The sequence below is a fragment of the Scyliorhinus torazame genome, chromosome 2 (assembly GCF_047496885.1).
Source record: "Scyliorhinus torazame isolate Kashiwa2021f chromosome 2, sScyTor2.1, whole genome shotgun sequence".
NCBI lineage: Eukaryota > Metazoa > Chordata > Chondrichthyes > Carcharhiniformes > Scyliorhinidae > Scyliorhinus > Scyliorhinus torazame.
In genome coordinates this window covers 236108568-236125597 of record NC_092708.1, presented here as the reverse complement: position 1 = coordinate 236125597, position 17030 = coordinate 236108568, and the positions used below count along the sequence as shown (strand labels likewise).

At 48.5% G+C, this 17030-nt stretch overlaps 1 protein-coding gene across 1 annotated transcript in view; it reads left to right on the top strand.

Moving 5' to 3' along the window:
- The window catches only part of LOC140396523 (eukaryotic translation initiation factor 2 subunit 1), a 59272-nt gene that overhangs the window by 29618 nt on the left and 12624 nt on the right, over window positions 1-17030 (top strand). Inside the window, exon 5 of the mRNA XM_072485227.1 lies at window positions 1465-1571. Coding sequence (XP_072341328.1) covers window positions 1465-1571 — 107 coding nt within the window. The remainder of the gene's footprint in view (window positions 1-1464; window positions 1572-17030) is intronic.

The following is a 17030-nucleotide window of genomic DNA, read 5'->3' as shown; positions in this document are numbered from 1 at the left end:
ATACTGCGAGGCCTAGATGGAGCGAACGTGGAGAAGATGTTTCCACTAGTAGGAGAAACTAGAACCCGGGGCACAGCCTCAGACTGAATTGATGATCCTTTAAAACTGAGATAAGGGTAATTTCTTCAGCCAGAGGGTGGTGAATCTGCGGAACTCATTGCCGCAGAAGGCTGTGGAGGCCAAATCCCTGAGTTTATTTAAGACAGAGATAGGTTCTTGATTAATAAGGGGATCAATGGTTACGGACAGGAGAATAGGAATGAGAAACGTGATCGAATGGTGGAACAGACTCGATGGTCCGAATGGCCCAATTCTGCTCCTATATCTTTTGGTCTTATTTTGGGTTGCAATTGAGAATCCTCTTCTAAAGTAAATGGGATAGCACATGGCTCTTCCATGAGCATTTAAAAAATGGCATTGGCGTGTATCCTATAAGCACTGCAATTGTGTTTGAGAAACCTAATCCAGCTCTGAACCCATGTGAAGTAACCACTTGATGGCAGCAGATCCAAGCTTTACTGGCAGTGCTGCTATTAATTAGAGATTTTGAATTCAAATTTCCTCTCTTCCCTTCACTTGCAGCCAACTCATTTAATACATGTCAGCAATGCCTTGCATTGATAGATGTTGGTCAGAGCAGTGAGTTGAAAGTGCATTTTAAAGAAGAAACTGAGCATTTGACCAAGGTGGTCTTCTGGTACCCCCAGCGGGTCACTCCTGTGAGAACCTTGGCAATGACCGTAAAGGGCAACTCAGTCAGCATTTTTTATCTATATGGTTTTTTGATGAGCGCCTTTTGCATTGTGCATTTTGTCAATTTACAGATTTGAATTTTTAATGCTGAGTAATGAAATTATTCTTCAATGCTAGATCTGAAATTATGCCTTCATTTCAACATTTCTGTTGTCCATTCCACCTGATCCGATTATGTAGAATTTTGAATCTTGCTTATAATTTAATTTAGATTTTTTAAAATGACATTCAAGGCCACCCTTGGCTTAAAACTAGTACTGTAGCAAGCCAACCAATATCCATTAATATGCAATGCTAATAAACTGAGCAAATGGATATGACACACAGGTCATCCATAATCTAATTAAATGGTGGAGCACACTTAAATGGCCTATTTCTGTTCCTTCATTCGCTTTTTACTTTATTTATTTGCTACTTAGATACATAGGAAATTATAGCACAGAAGGAGACCATTTGACTGATCTTGTGTTCAGTACAGTAGTAATCAATTGGATCTCAGCGATGGAATCTTGTATGCAAAATGGCTGCTGAGTTTGCCAACATACGTTCTCTCACTCGCTGCCCTCCCCCTCACGACCCGCACTCCCCTCGCTGCACGCCCCATCCTTTAAACTAAGGTTCGGATCATCATGCTGTCTGTACTTTGCTGTGAAAAGAATCATATTACATTGGTTTTGTTCATTCTTCCTATGATTTGTCCTTTTTCCTCAGAGACCCAACAATTCTAGACAGTCTTGAGTTGACCGAAGAAGAGCGGGGGGTGTTGCTGGAAAATATCAGACGACGTCTCACTCCGCAGGCTGTTAAAATTAGGGCAGGTATGTTGTTTAATTCTTCAAAGTAGTGGAGAACGTTTGGAATTGATGGAAAGTCCCAGTCAAAAAAGAAAGTAGTGTCCTCCATTAAGATATTTGCCAGCTATAGTAGAATACAATTCAGTATTAAGATGTTACATGTCAGCATTCAATCATCTCCTTTCCCCTTATTGGGGTTAACCTTCCAGAGAAGCAAATAATTTGCTATTTTCCCAACCAAGTGGATAATTCTTCCTTTGTGAGGTTTCGATAACAATTAATCCGTGCCTGCTTTGATTGATGGGCAGGGAAAACCGAAGACTAGGCTCAAAATGTAACAAGTTAATTCCACATACTTGTGCGAGGAAAGGTGACACTTCTGGTCAAGTATTAAGATTTGTGAGCAAAGTGGAAACAACAGCATATTTTCTGATCATACATGGAATTTGAACTGATTTTCCGATTGCTGTTCTCATTTTTCTGCCCCACCCCAATCCTCCCTACCATAGTTGCCACGTTTATTGCAGAACTTTTTTAACTAGATTTTTATGCTGTTTTTATTCTGCAGCTGTTGGTTATGGTAGTCTCCTTGAATTTTAGCAACATTTTTGATGCTATCTATTTTATCTAAGTAAAGCAGATATATCCGTTTATTGTTGTCTCGGGCACTTTGGCAGTTTATTCTCACTGTGCAGAAAGTACTTTTTTCCCCCTCCACCCTTGAGAGCACCACAGCACAAGTACTCAAGTTTTGTGTGCGTGTAAGCTTGTGCAGGTGCCTTGAGAGAAAATCACACTGGGACAACTGTGACATGGCTCAAAATGTGTTCCCCAGTTGATTTAGAACCGTTTGCATCGTAAGAGCATCTCCTGTAAATGTGAAAGAAAATTTCTAAACTTACTGAAGGAATATCTCTTCAAACTAACAGCGGATATGATACAGAAGTGTAAGATTGCTTCTGCCGAGCTTCATTCGTTGAATTACATTGGTTTGTTTCTAGATGTCTTTTCAGATCAACTGATCTGCTTATACTCCATGATTCTTCTCACATTCTATCTGCCCGATTTCAGCTTTTCAGCATATGTATTCCCTTTTTTGACGCTCATCTAGTTTCCTTTTGAAAGCATCCGAGTTATTTACCTCAACCACTTCCTGTGGTAGAGAGTTCCACATTCTAATCATTTTGATGCATTCTAATGAAAGCTCATTGATCTGAAACGGTAACTATGTTTCTCTCCACGGATGCTCCCTGGCCTGTTGAGCACTTCTGGCATTTTCTGTTTTTATTCCACATTCTAACGACTCTCAAGTAAAGAGATTGTGTCCCTATTCAATTTACTAGTAACAGACTTGAAATTATGCTTCCCTCGTTTTGATTTCTCTCGAGTGGAAACAGTTTCTTCACAATAGCCTCTTCAACCATATATAATTTTCAAGAACTCGGGTCACCTATGAACCTTTGTTTTTCTAAAGAAAATTCCCAATCTATTGGATTTTTCTCTCTTAACTGTACTCTCTCAGTTCTTGTACTATCCTTGTAAATCTTATTTGCACTTTCATATCCTTTTTATTGCATAGTAATTACAACACAGTGACAGGCCATTCAGTCCATTGGGGGCCTTGCTGTTTTTCGTATTCAATCAAACTTGTCACTGTAACTTATATTCCTTTCTCCCTCTTGGGCTTATCTAGTTTCAATGCCTTTATGCAAATTGATTCAACTATTGATTGTGGCAGTGAGTTCCACACTCTGACCACTCTGGATAAAGAAGTTTCTTTTGAATTCCTTATTGGATATATTTGTGGTCCCAAGCTCTACCCTCCTGCACATGAGGTATTTTCTTCTCTATGCCTATCCTTTCAAATCCTTTCATACGGTTAACGACCTCCATCAGTTCACCCTTCGTTTTCTTGTTTCTAGAGGAAGGAGCCTCAGCTTATTCAGTCATTCCTGATGGGTGCAAACGCTCAGCTGTATAATTTTTTAATAAGTATTTTTAGTGAAGGTTTTGCAGAATTTTTCAGAATAAAACAGTAGTAACAAAGCAAACTAGAGTGAACATTAACATAGTGCAAAAAGAGAATATAAAATAACAATTAAATAGGCATTACCCCACGCGACTCAGTCTTTCCACACCATCCCAATGAAGCACTCACCCCCCCCCCTGTGGATTGCTGCTGCTGACATTTTAATTTTCCACGAGAAAGTCGACGAACGGCTGCCACCTCCGAGAGAACCCTAGCGTAGACTCTCTTAAGGCAAACTTTATTTTCTCAAGGCTGAGAAACCCAGCCAAGTCGTTAACCCCAGCTGTATCATTCTAATAAATCTTTTGCACCTACTGTGCTTCGGTATTCTTTGTAGAATATGAAGAACTGCTCACGGTACAAAAGAACATAAGAAATAGGAGCAGGAATAGGCCATTCAGTCCCTCGAGCTCGCTCCGCCATTCAATAAGATGATTGATCTGATTGTGGCTTTAACTCCACTTTCCTGCAAAGCCCCCTCCGAATTCTATATGTTTCAACATAACGGGCTACAAAGCGAAGCCGAACAGTATCTCTGGTAGCAGCGCACCCCTCCCCGATGAACTCAATGCATTCTATGCTCGGTTCGAGCAGGTAACCAACAATCCGCTGGCGAGTGCCCCAGCAGCCCATAATTCACCCATACCCACCATCACAGCTTCCGAAGTCAGATTGGCCTTCCTGAAAGTGAAGCCTCGGAAGGCGACGGGCCCAGACGGGATCCCTGGTCGTGCACTCAGAGCCTGCGCGGACCAGCTGGCAGAGGTATTCACGGACATCTTTAACCTGTCCCTACTCCATTCCGAGCTCCCCACCTGCTTCAAGAAGACTACCATCATACCGGTACCAAAGAAGAACCAGGCAACGTGCCTCAATGACTACTGACCAGTGGCCCTGACTTCAGTCGTAATGAAGTACTTCGAGAGGTTGATCATGAAGCGCATCACCTCCATACTCCCAGAATGCCTTGATCCACTGCAATTCGCATACCGCTGCAACCGGTCCACATCAGACACCATTTCCCTGGCCCTACACTCATCCCTAGAGCATCTCGAAAACAAGGACTCCTACATTAGACTCCTATTTATTGACTACAGCTCCGCCTTCAGCACCATAATCCCAGCCAAGCTCATATCAAAGCTCCAAAACCTAGGACTTGGCTCCCCACTCTGCAACTGGATCCTCGATTTTCTGACCAACAGACCACAATCCGTAAGAATGAACAACAACACCTCCTCCACAATAGTCCTCAACACCAGTGCCCCGCAAGGCTGCGTACTTAGCCCCCTACTCTACTCCCTGTACACACACGAGTGTGTGACAAAACTTGGTTCCAACTCCATCAACAAGTTTGCTGACGATACGACCATAGTGGGCCGGGTCTCGAATAATGATGAGTCTGAATACAGGAAGGAGATAGAGAACCTAGTGGAGTGGTGTAGCGACAACAATCTCTCCCTCAATGCCAGCAAAATTAAAGAGCTGGTAATTGACTTCAGGAAGCAAAGTACTGCACACACCCCTGTCAGCATCAACGGGGCCGAGGTGGAGATGGTTAGCAGTTTCAAATTCCTAGGGGTGCACATCTCCCAAAATCTGTCCTGGTCCACCCACGTCGACGCTACCACCAAGAAAGCACAACAGCGCCTATACTTCCTCAGGAAACTAAGGAAATTCGGCATGTCCCCATTGACTCTTACCAACTTTTACAGATGCACCATATAAAGCATCCTATCGGGCTGCATCACAGCCTGGTATGGCAACTGCTCAGCCCAGGACCGCAAGAAACTTCAGAGAGTTGTGAACACCGCCCAGTCCATCACACGAACCTGCCTCCCATCCATTGACTCCATCTACACCTCCCGCTGCATGGGGAAAGCGGGCAGTATAATCAAAGATCCCTCCCACCCGGCTTACTCACTCTTCCAACTTCTTCCATCGGGCAGGAGATACAGAAGTCTGAGAACACGCACGAACAGACTCAAAAACAGCTTCTTCCCCGCTGTCACCAGACTCCTAAATGACCCTCTTATGGACTGACCTCATTAACACTACACCCTGTGTGCTTCATCCAATGCCAGTGCTTATGTAGTTACATTGTATATGTTGTGTTGCCCTATTATGTATTTTCTTTTATTCCCTTTTCTTCTCATGTACTTAATGATCAGTTGAGCTGCTCGCAGAAAAATACTTTTCACCGTACCTCGGTACACGTGACTAAACAAATCCAATCCAATCCAAGGTTGCCTCATTCTTCTAAACTAGTACAGGCCCAACTGCTCGACCTTTTCTCATAAGACAAACTCCTTTTCCCAGTTTTCTATATGGCTTATGCAAAGTTCTATACAAGTTTAACATCGCTGCTTTTCATTCCGTTGCTAAATAAATGAACCCCTGTATTATGCCTGTTTTTCATGGTCTACATTGTGGTTTTTGTGTCTGCACTCCAGATTTCTCTACTCTGTTTAGAAAGGAGCTTCCTACTAAACTGTACTGTCTCACACCTACCTTTTATTGAAGTTTATTTGCCAATTATCCGCCCACTCTGCAAGTTTATTAACATCCTCCTTTATTTTGTTGCAATTCTCCACCATACTAACTACACACCCCAATTTGGTGCCATCATTAAATTTTGAAATTGTACCACTGAATCCAAATCAGATATGCAAAGGGTATCCTATGTAATAAGGTTGTCCCAGTCTCAATTCCTGTGGGACACCACTTTCCATCCTTTGCCAATCTGAATAACCATTCTCAACTTCTGTTTTGCAACCAGGTATGTTTACCATGATTCAGTATGTTCTGACTTTAGTATTGAATATACAATACAGTATCTTAGCGAAGGCCTTTTAAAAATCTAAATATATTGTGCTCACTACATCATCCTCCTCTGTCCTTCTGTTACTTCAAAGAATTCAGAAGGTTGGTCGAGCATGGTCTTCTTTCCAAAATTCATATTGACTACCCTTGATTATATTTTCAGATTCTAGAAGTTTTTCCTTTTTTTTATAAAACATATTTTATTACAAACATGTATCAAAGCAGGCTACAGCAAATAAACACCCCGGGAAACATACTTCCCAACGATCAATTATACAGACTTTTCCCCTTTTTCACCCTCCCCACCCCCCTGCGACGAATAGCTCCTCAAACACGGTCACAAACATCACCCACCTTTTCTCAAACTCCCCTGCCTAACTCATACTTTATCTTCTCAAACCACAGGAAGTCGTACAGGTCACCCAACCGTGGCGCTACCCACCCCCCTCCCCCTGCCCAGTAGATTTGCCGACCGCCACTCCAGCAAACTTCGCGACATGCAATCAGAGAGCCAAAGGCCAAGACATCGGCCTTCCTCCTCTCCATGAGCTCTGGCTTCTCTGAAACCCCAAATATCGCCACCAAAGGGTCTGGGTCCACTCCCTCCTCCATTATCCTGGCTAAGACCGTAACACTCCAGCCCAGAATCTTCCCAATTTCTCACAACCCCAAAACATGTGCGTGTGATTCGCCGGCCCCCGCCCATATCCCTCACGCTCATCTGCTACCCTCTGAAAGAACCCACTCATTCTCGCCCGAGTCATATGCACCCTGTGCACCACCTTAAACTGTATCAGGCTCATCCTTGCACAAGAGGAGGTCGCGTTTACCCTTCGCAGTGCCTCACTCCATACTCTCCAATTGATCACCGTTCCCAGCTCCGCTTCCCATTTCTCCTTGATCTTCACCACCCGCTCACCTCCCTGTCCCTCCCAGCTTGTATATACCACAATTTTTTCCTCCCCGTCCACATCCAGAAGCAGCAGTCGCTCCAGCAGGGTCTATCTAGAAGTTTTTCTATTGCATCTTTTGAGCGAGGATTCCATTATCTCTACTACCAATATCAAACTAATTGGTTTTCATCCCCTGCCTTGAAAATGAAAATCGCTTATTGTCACAAGTAGGCTTCAAATGAAGTTACTATGAAAAGCCCCTCGTCACCACATTCCGGCGCCTGTTCGGGGAGGCTGGTACGGGAATTGAACCATGCTGCTGGCCTGCCTTGGTCTGCTTTCAAAGCCAGTTATTTAGCCCAGTGTGCAAAATCAGCACCTTCCTATTTCCCCTTTTACATATAGGAACACATTAGCTATCTGCCAGTTTTCTAACACTATCCACTTTTCAAATGAATTTATATATATTATGATCAGTTGAGGAAAGGTGCAATGGCTCTCTCCTTTTTCCCACTCCTCAGTTGATTATAACAGGGTTTTTAATTCCGAAGGATGAATGTGCCAATTCAATATGTGCTTAACAGTTTGTGCTGGTTGCAAATAATTCAGGCAACCAGACTTCCTCGAGTTGAAACCAGTTTTATTATGCTACAATCCCATCCAAGAAAGTTATTAAAAATATCTAAAAATTGAAGGCTGGCACAGTGATTAGCACTGCTGCCTCCCAGTGCCAAGGACCCGGATTCAATTCCAGCCTTGGGTTACTGGCTGTGTGGAGGTTGCACATTGTTCCCGTGTCTAGTTGTGTTTCCTCCGGGTGCTCCGGTTCCCTCCCTCAGTCCAAAGATGTGCAAGTTTTTTTTTCTAATATATTTATTCAAAATCTTCAACAAACCCCCCCCCCCCCCCAGCCCCAAACAAGAAAAGAGCAACAAAAACACAACAATCAGAAATTATACATTGGATTTCCCCCATAGACAATCACCCCCCCATATAACATTTAAAAGCACAAATAGGGGGAAAAAACCACCTTCACCCAAACGCCACCCAAAAGAACCCCCCCCCCCCCCCCCCCCCCCCCCCTGCCCCTGGGCTGCTGCTGGCCTCCTAACACTCCGCGAGATAGACTAGGAACGGTTGCCACCGCCTGAAAAACCCTTGCACAGACCCTCGCAAGGCAAACTTTATCCTCTCCAGGTTAATGAACCCTGCCATGTGATTGATCCAAGCTTCCACACTAGGGGGCTTTGCATCTTTCCATAGTAGCAAAATGCTCTGCTGGGCTACCAGGGACGCAAAGGCCAGAACACCGGCCTCTTTCGCTTCCTGCACTCCCGGCTCGTCCGATACCCCAAATAATGCCAATCTCCAGCTCGGCTTGACCCGGGCGTTCACCACCTTGGATATAGTCCTCGCAAAACCCCTCCAAAACCCATCCAGCGCCGGGCACGACCAGAACATATGGACGTGATTTGCTAGGCTCCCCGGGCACCTCCCACATCTGTCCTCCACCCCAAAGAACCTACTCAACCTCGCCCCTGTCATATGCGCTCTGTGAGTAACTTTGAACTGTATTAGGCTGAGCCTGGCGCAAGAGGAGGAAGAATTAACCCTACTCGGGGCGTCAGCCCGGAGACACTCATCTATCCCCTCCCCAAGCTCCTCCTCCCACTTGCCCTTTAACTCCACCACCGAGGCCTCCTCCTTCCTTCAGCTCCTGGTAAATCGCCGAAACCTTGCCTTCTCCAACCCATACACCCAAAATCACCCTGTCCTGAATCCCACGTGCCGGAAGCAGTGGGAATTCCCTCACCTGCCGCCTCACAAACGCCCTCACTTGCATGTACCTGAAAGCGTTTCCCGGGGGTAGCCCAAACTTCTCCTCCAGCGCCCCTAGGCTCGCAAACGTCCCATCGATGAACAGGTCCCCCATTCTTCTAATCCCTGTCCGATGCCAGCTCCGAAACCCCCCATCCATCCTTCCCGGGACGAACCGATGATTCTCCCGAATCGGTGACCAAACCGAGGCTCCCACCTCGCCCCTGTGTCGCCTCCACTGCCCCCAGATCTTCAGCGTCGCTGCCACCACCGGACTCGTGGTGTACCTTGTCGGCGGTAGCGGTGCCGTCACCAGCGCCCTCGGGCTCGTGCCCTCACAGGACGCCATCTCTTGCCTCTTCCACGCCGCCCCCTCCATTACCCACTTATGGATCATCGCCACATTGGCAGCCCAATAATAGCCACACAGACGCGGCAGCCCCCCCCCCCGTCCCCCGTCCCTGCTACGCTCCAGAAACACTCTCTTCACCCTCGGGGTCTTATTCGCCCACACAAATCCCATGATGCTCCTGCTTACCCGTTTGAAAAAGGCCTTGGGGATCAAAATAGGAAGGCACTGGAACACAAAGAGAAACCTCGGAAGGACCGTCATTTTGACCGACTGCACCCTACCCACGAGTGAGAGTGGCAGCATATCCCATCTTTTAAAATCCTCCTCCATCTGCTCCACCAACCGCGTCAAATTGAGCTTGTGCAGGGCCCCCCAACTCCTAGCTACTTGGATCCCTAGCTACCGAAAGCTCCTTTCCGCCCTCTTCAGCGGTAGCTTGTCTATCCCCCTTCCCTGGTCCCCTGAATGCACCACAAAGAGCTCACTCTTCCCTACGTTGAGTTTATACCCCGAAAAGCTCCCAAACTCCCTAAGGAGTCCCCTCCACTGGATCCGCAACATACAACAACAGGTCATCGGCGTACAACGACACCCGGTGTGTCCCCTGCCCCCCCCGGACCAATCCCCTCCATTTCCTGGACTCCCTCAGTGCCATGGCCAGCGGCTCAATTGCCAGTGCAAACAATAAGGGGCACCCCTGCCTCGTCCCCCGGTACAGCCGAAAGTACTCCGTTCTCCGCCGGTTCGTGGCCACACTCGCCATCGGGGCTCTATATAGCAGCCTGACCCAACTGATGAACGCCTCCCCGAAGCCAAACCTCCGCAAAACTTCCCAAAGATACTCCAACTCCACCCGATCAAAGGTATTCTCCGCGTCCATAGCTGCCACTACCTCTGCTTCCCTCCCCACCGAGGGCATCATAATCTCATTGAGGAGCCTCCACACATTTGTATTTAGCTGCTTACCCTTCACAAATACCGTCTGGTCCTCATGAATCACCCCCGGGACACAGTCCTCAATTCTCGTAGCCAGCAACTTAGCGTCAACATTGAGGAGGAGCGAGATTGGTCTGTACGACCCACATTGCAATGGATCCTTGTCCCGCTTCAAGATCAAAGAGATCAGCGCCTGGACATTGTCGGGGGCAAGGTCCCCCCCCCCCTTGCCTTATTAAAAGTCCTCACTAGCAACGGGCCCAGCAGGTCCACAAATTTCCTGTAGAATTCAACCGGGAAACCATCAGGCCCCTACCTTCCCCGCCTGCATGCTCCCCAATCCTTTAACCAGTTTCTCCAGCCCAATCGCTGCCCCCAAACCAGCCACCTCCTCCTCCTCCGCCCTCGGGAACCTCAGGTGATCCAGGAATCGTCGCATCCCCTCCTCCCCCGCCGGGGGCTCAGACCTGTACAGATCCCCATAGAAGTCCCTAAATACCTTGTGTATTCTCACCGCACTCCGCACCATATTCCCCCCTCTATCCTTGACTCCACCAATCTCAATCGCTGCCTCCCTCTTACGAAGCTGATATGCCAGCATCCGACTCGCCTTCTCCCCATACTCATACGCCGCCCCCTGCGCTTTCCTCCACTGTGCCTCTGCTTTCCCCGTGGTCAACAGGTCGAATTCCGTCTGGAGGTTCCGTCGCTCCCTAAGTAGCCCCTCCTCGGGGGCCTCTGCATACCTCCTGTCCACCCTTAAAATCTCCCCCACCAACCTCTCCCTCTCCCTCCCCCCTCCTCCCTGTAGGCCCTAATGGAGATTAGCTCTCCCCTGACCACCGCCTTCAACGCCTCCCAGACTACCCCCACCTGCACCTCCCCGTTGTCGTTGGCCTCCAAGTATCTTTCAATACACCCCCGCACCCGCCCGCAAACCCCCTCATCCGCCAACAGTCCCACATCGAGGTGCCACAGCGAGCGCTGGTCCCTCTCCTCCCCCAACTCCAGCTCCACCCAGTGAGGGGTGTTGCTCTTAATAGCCTTAGTTTTATTAGCTCTAATTCTGTCACCTTTGCTCACGAGTCGCCAGGTATCTTTCTGATACCGCCACGTGGTTCAAGCTCAAGTAATGATTAATAATACAGCACACCGCTTAGTAAATGTTAAATCAACGATCATTTATTATATACAGCAACAAATACTTATACAATAATCCTATTTCTAGACTATTACCTACCACTAAAGGCCAATACTTAACTTTGGTGATGGCCCACCAGGTCAGGGAAACAAATGGTCTATCGAATGGAGTCTGGCCTGCGGGATTCAAAAAGGCTGGTACAGGTCGATAGTCTGGAACACCTATCTGGTAGCGATCGCTGGAGTAAGACTTACTTGTTCTTTTGTCGAAGGGTCTCGAAGGTTGCGAGTAGGAGAAGAAGGGTCGATCTGAACTTGGTCCCTATTTTTATAGTCCCTAGGGGCTTCCCGGTGCGGACCTTGACCCTGGTCCCAAGTGATTGGACTTGGTCCCAATCACTGGGTTCAATATGCTCCAATAATGGGGCGATTCCTTGATCGGGGGGTGGTCGTCCACCTTTCTTTGGCTCAGCCACTGCTAGCGCTGAGAAGTCTGGATCGGCTTTCAATTGCTAATTTGTAGCAATTGTTCCCAGGGATGGCCGATTAAAATGCAGATGGCTGGGTTGATGTGCTGTTAATGGTTGCAGGTATCGGTCTGGGCCGACTTCCCCAGAGCCGAATACACTGTTCTGCCTGCAGCTGTCCGTTTTGAGTCCTGTTGGCTGATTTTCCCATCAGCCTTTTTAGTTTGCCGTTTTAGATCGGGGTTTGGCCAAATACTCGGGAATCAGCCATTTTAGGTGGCTACATTCCCTCCTTGTGATCCTAACGCGAAGCGTGAAGGATCACATAAATTTTGTTCTTTCCATTCCCTGACCGGGGGACACACCTCCTACATGGCCACTGCTCTGACCCTAGCTATGCACAAAAGGTTTTACCTAAACAATTCTAAGGGCGCTATGTCAGGCAGGGGCATGCATTTACAAAATAAAAAACTTGGAACCTCTAATTTTACCTAAATACACTATACTCACTAAACATTGCATTATCCTATCTTCCTAAAACATACAACAACAATCACAACATTTAATATACTCCTTTCCTGGCTTGGCAGTCAAGCTCAGGATCATACATTTTTTTGTTCATGAAAAGTTTTGTACATCTTTTTTATTTACAGTAAAACGCAAGAGAGCATGTTCTTTATTATTGTGTTATAGGTCGCGGGGGTCTGGGTCATAACCGAATATAGGGGATCTGATCCGATATACCGAGGTTCGAGCACGGTACGCTCTCCTCCTCCATTTGCGGAGGCGCATAGTCTGCACTACACAGCAGAGTATCGCCAACGCTCTAACAGTGCTTCAATCACGTAGGACAGGGAGTACCAGCTTATGAACCTGGCACACCAGGAAGATGCAGAGTCGCTGGTAACTGAGCTTTGGGTACTGCGGGGGCAATGAAACATTAACGGCAGGGAGGTTTGAAGTAATGGGGTCCACGTTCCCGCGCAACCAAAGGTCCATAAAAAGAGTGTTGAGCACGATGGAAAGGAGTCCTCATGGCTGTCCTCTTTCCTTTTCCTTCTTGTGTTCTTTTGTTTTCTCCGGTCCTGGAGCCTCTGGAGTTCTGTAAAAACAAGCATAGTAACTGTAACTACCTTGGTTTAATATCCGGTGTGTTAGTGTGTCAGTCCTTTGGGGCCAATTATTCCCTTATAATTGGTCACTATTTGTGACTCCCTCATTTTTTTTTTCCAAAACAAATTTTAGGACACGGCACACTTCCCAATGACTGACCAGTGCTGATTTACCATCCAAATATTCCATCATACTCCGTTGCATGCACTGCCTTATCAAAACAGGCCTTGCTCAGTTTCTTTTTGGTGCCAATTTAACTGCGGCTGCTAACTGAGCCGTTTTACGTTAGCAACTCATTGCTCGACGGCTTTCTCGTGGGTGAGGGCCGTAACTTCAGAGCTGGTCAGATCTAAACCTAACAAGTATTCTGTCCCTTACATGGGGCGTCCGGTCATAAGAGTGTGTGGGGTGTAACCTGTGGAGGTGGAAACAGTGTTACGCAAAAAAACATCAGCGCAAAAGGGAGGACTGAGTCCCAAGTGGTGGTGTTCTGCTGGACCATTTTTCGGAGGGTGGTTTTTTTAGGGTCCGATTCATGCGTTCCACTATACCACTCGACTGTGGATGGTACGCAATGTGGAATTTTGGGGTTATGCCAAATATCGTGAGGACGTTCTGCATGACCCGTCCCGTAAAGTGAGAACCTTGGTCCGATTCAATACTGCGGGGGAGTCCCCATCTTGTAAAGATGCAGTGGGTTAGGATCTTGGCTGTGGTTTTCGCGGTGTTGGTGCGGGCTGGAATGCTTCCACCCACTTTGTAAAAGTGTCTATGACCACCAGAACATATTTATAGCCATTCCTGCAAGGGGGCAATGGACCTAAAAATCAATCTGGAGGTTAGTCCAGGGGCCGTTAACAGGTCGAAGATGGCTGAGTTGGGCCTTTTTGGCATATCTATCGGGGTTGTTCTGTGCGCATATAAGGCAATTCTCAATGTAATGGCTTACATCCTCCTTGAGATTTGGCCACCAACAAAGCTGTTTGAGGTGGGCTGTGGTGGGATCGATTCCCTGGTGTCCATGACCATCATGGAATAAACAGATTAATTGGTTCCTATCCTGCTCAGGAACTACGTAAAGGGTGTCCTTTAACACCACACCGTCATGTGTGGTCAGTGCATTTCTGAACCTCTCGTAGGAGGCTGGAAACTTCCCTTTCACAATCTCAGTGAGAGCTCTATCCTGCTTCTGGGCCTCTACTAGATCTTCGATCCTAGTCTACGTGACCTGAACTGCACTCACTGGCGCACTCACTGGCGCGCTTTCGGCGTGTTTCCAAAAGTACCCATGCCTGGATCCTGCCTTAGACAGTGCGTCGGCTTTTACATTTCCATGGGGGGGGGAGAGAAACGATGGTGGCTGCGGACTTTTATAATGCCAAAAGTCCTGTTCTGGGCTTTATCTAAAATATGGCGGAGTAATGGGGCTGAGGGGAGGGGTTTCCCATCCGCGGAAACAAATCCTCTTGTTTCCCACAGGGGCAGAAATTCTGTGAGGCTGTTGCAGACATATAGGCTGTCTGAGTATCTGTCTGCTGGGCTGGGGAAGGAATCTGGGTGCTCTACAATGTACGTGATGGCCACAAGCTCTGCTGCCTGCGCGCCTAAGTGTCCGGGGAGTTTTAATGCTATCTCCTCGAGGGCGCGTCCCTGTGCGTCCTCAACATAAATCCCGCAAAAGGACCCATGCCTGGATCCTGCCTTAGCCAGTGCGTCGGCTTTTGCATTTCCAGGGGGCGGAGGAACGATGGTGGCTGCGGACTTTTATAATGCCAACGGTCCAGTGCTGGGTCCAGCACCGTGTTGAAGTCGTTCTCTTCCCCCCCCCCCCCCATTATTAAGCTTCAGCTTCCTACCTCTAGATCCCCCCCCCAAACCCCCCTGCCGACTAGCCATCTCCTTTCCTATGCCAGCCACGTGCCTGCGCCTCCCGCACCCTCCAGTTCCCCAGGCGCCCCCACCCCCCCGCTAGATCCTCATCGAGCCATTTTGCTCCCCCCATGACACTCCCGTAAGTCTGCTAACCCCGGCCTCTCCAGCCATTAAATCGTTCCCCCCAGTGAGAATCCCCCCACCCCTTGGCAGTCAGTGTGTGCTCCTCTCCAGCAACGCTCCCCCCCCCCCCCCCATCTTTCCCTAACGCGGGAAAAAAGCCCGCGCTTTCCTGAGCCGGCCCCGCCCCCTCTGGCGCAGCTCCTTTTTTGCGGCCTTACCCCAACTCCCCATCCCCGGGCCTCCACACCCCCCCCCCCCCTCTTCCTCCGCGGGGCCCTGCCTCTCCAACACCGACGCCCACACTCTCCCACAGCCGCCACATCAAATTTATTCACCCATCCCCACCCAGCACCAAAACAAAAAGAACATTACCCAAACGCAGTAAACATCCCCCCACGACAAACCCTCCGTTTGAGTCCAACTTTTCAGTCTGGATAAAGTTCCATGCCTCATCAGGCGTTTCAAAATAGTGGTGCCGATCTTGGAACGTGACCCTCAATCGCGCTGGCTGCAGCATCCCGAACTTCACCCCCTTCCGATGGAGCACCGCCTTAGTCCGGTTAAAACCAGCCCTCTTCTTAGCCCCCTCCGCACTCCAGTCCTGGTAAATTTAGATCTCCGTGTTCTCCCACCTGCTGCTCCGCTCTTTTTTGGCCCATCTCAGGACACACTCTCTGTCCATAAAGCCGTGGAACCTCACCACTACAGCCCTTGGCGGCTCGTTGGCTTTGGGTCTCCTTGCCAGGACCCGATGAGCCCCATCCAGCTCCAGGGGCCTCTGGAAAGCTCCCGCGCCCATCAGCGAATTGAGCATCGTGCTCATGTGTGCTCCGGCATCGGGCCCCTCCACTCCTTCAGGGAGACCCAGAATCCGAAGATTCTTCCTCCTTGACCTATTCTCCAGGTCCTCAAATTTTTCCTGCCACCTCTTGTGCAGCGCCTCGTGCGCCTCCACCTTCACCACCAGGCCCAAGATCTCGTCCTCGTTCTCCGAGGCTTTTTGCCGCACCTCCCGGATTGCCGCCCCTTGGGCCATCTGGGTCTCCACAAGCTTCTCAATCGCCGCCTTAATTGGCGGCAGCATTTCTGTCCTCCGCTCCTCAAAGCAGCGTTTAAGAAACTCCTGCGACCACTGCGCCCACGCTGCTTGGTCTCCACCCGCCGCCATCTTGCTTTTCCTCTCTCGCACTTTCCGCTGCACCAGGAACACATTTTTAACCGCTCCACTCCTGGTCCAATCCATATACTGTCGGGGGGACCTTGCTGTCACCTTCCCACACTGGAAGCCGTCGAACAATTGCCGTTGGGGCCCCTCTGAAGAGCCCAAAAGTCCGTTCCCGGCAGGAGCTGCCGAACGTGCGACCTACCTAGGCATAGCAACCGGAAGTCCAAAGTTGTGCAAGTTAAGTGCATTGGCCATGTTAAATTGTCCCTTGGTGTCCAAACGATTAGGTGGGGTTACTGGGTTATTGGGTTAGGGTCGGGGAGGGATCGAGGTAGGGTGCTCTTTAGAAGGGGCGGTGCAGACTCGATGGGCTGAATGACTGCCTGCACTGTAGTGATTTTAAGTGAACACCGTGTGGATGTATATGCACGCATACACCCATGCAAAAATACGAAGTAGAGGCGGTTAACCTTTGGCAAAATCAATAATCAACGAGAAAAGTCAAAGCTATACAGAGTTTATTGATTGAAAGCCCTTCGCTGTTGTTCGTGATTGCAGCAGATCTTGAGCTGGACTCCACGGTTTGCTCTTGGAAACAACGAAACTTGAACTCGCCTGCTGTCCACAGTATGGTAGAAGCAGGCAGGGTTCAAGTTAGTTGAGGTGAAGAGGAAAGGTTGACAGTCTTTGGCTGCTGGTGTCGTCCGGTTTCCGGTGGTGCTTTTTTCAGACTGCTCCAAAGGAAGCAGGTTTTG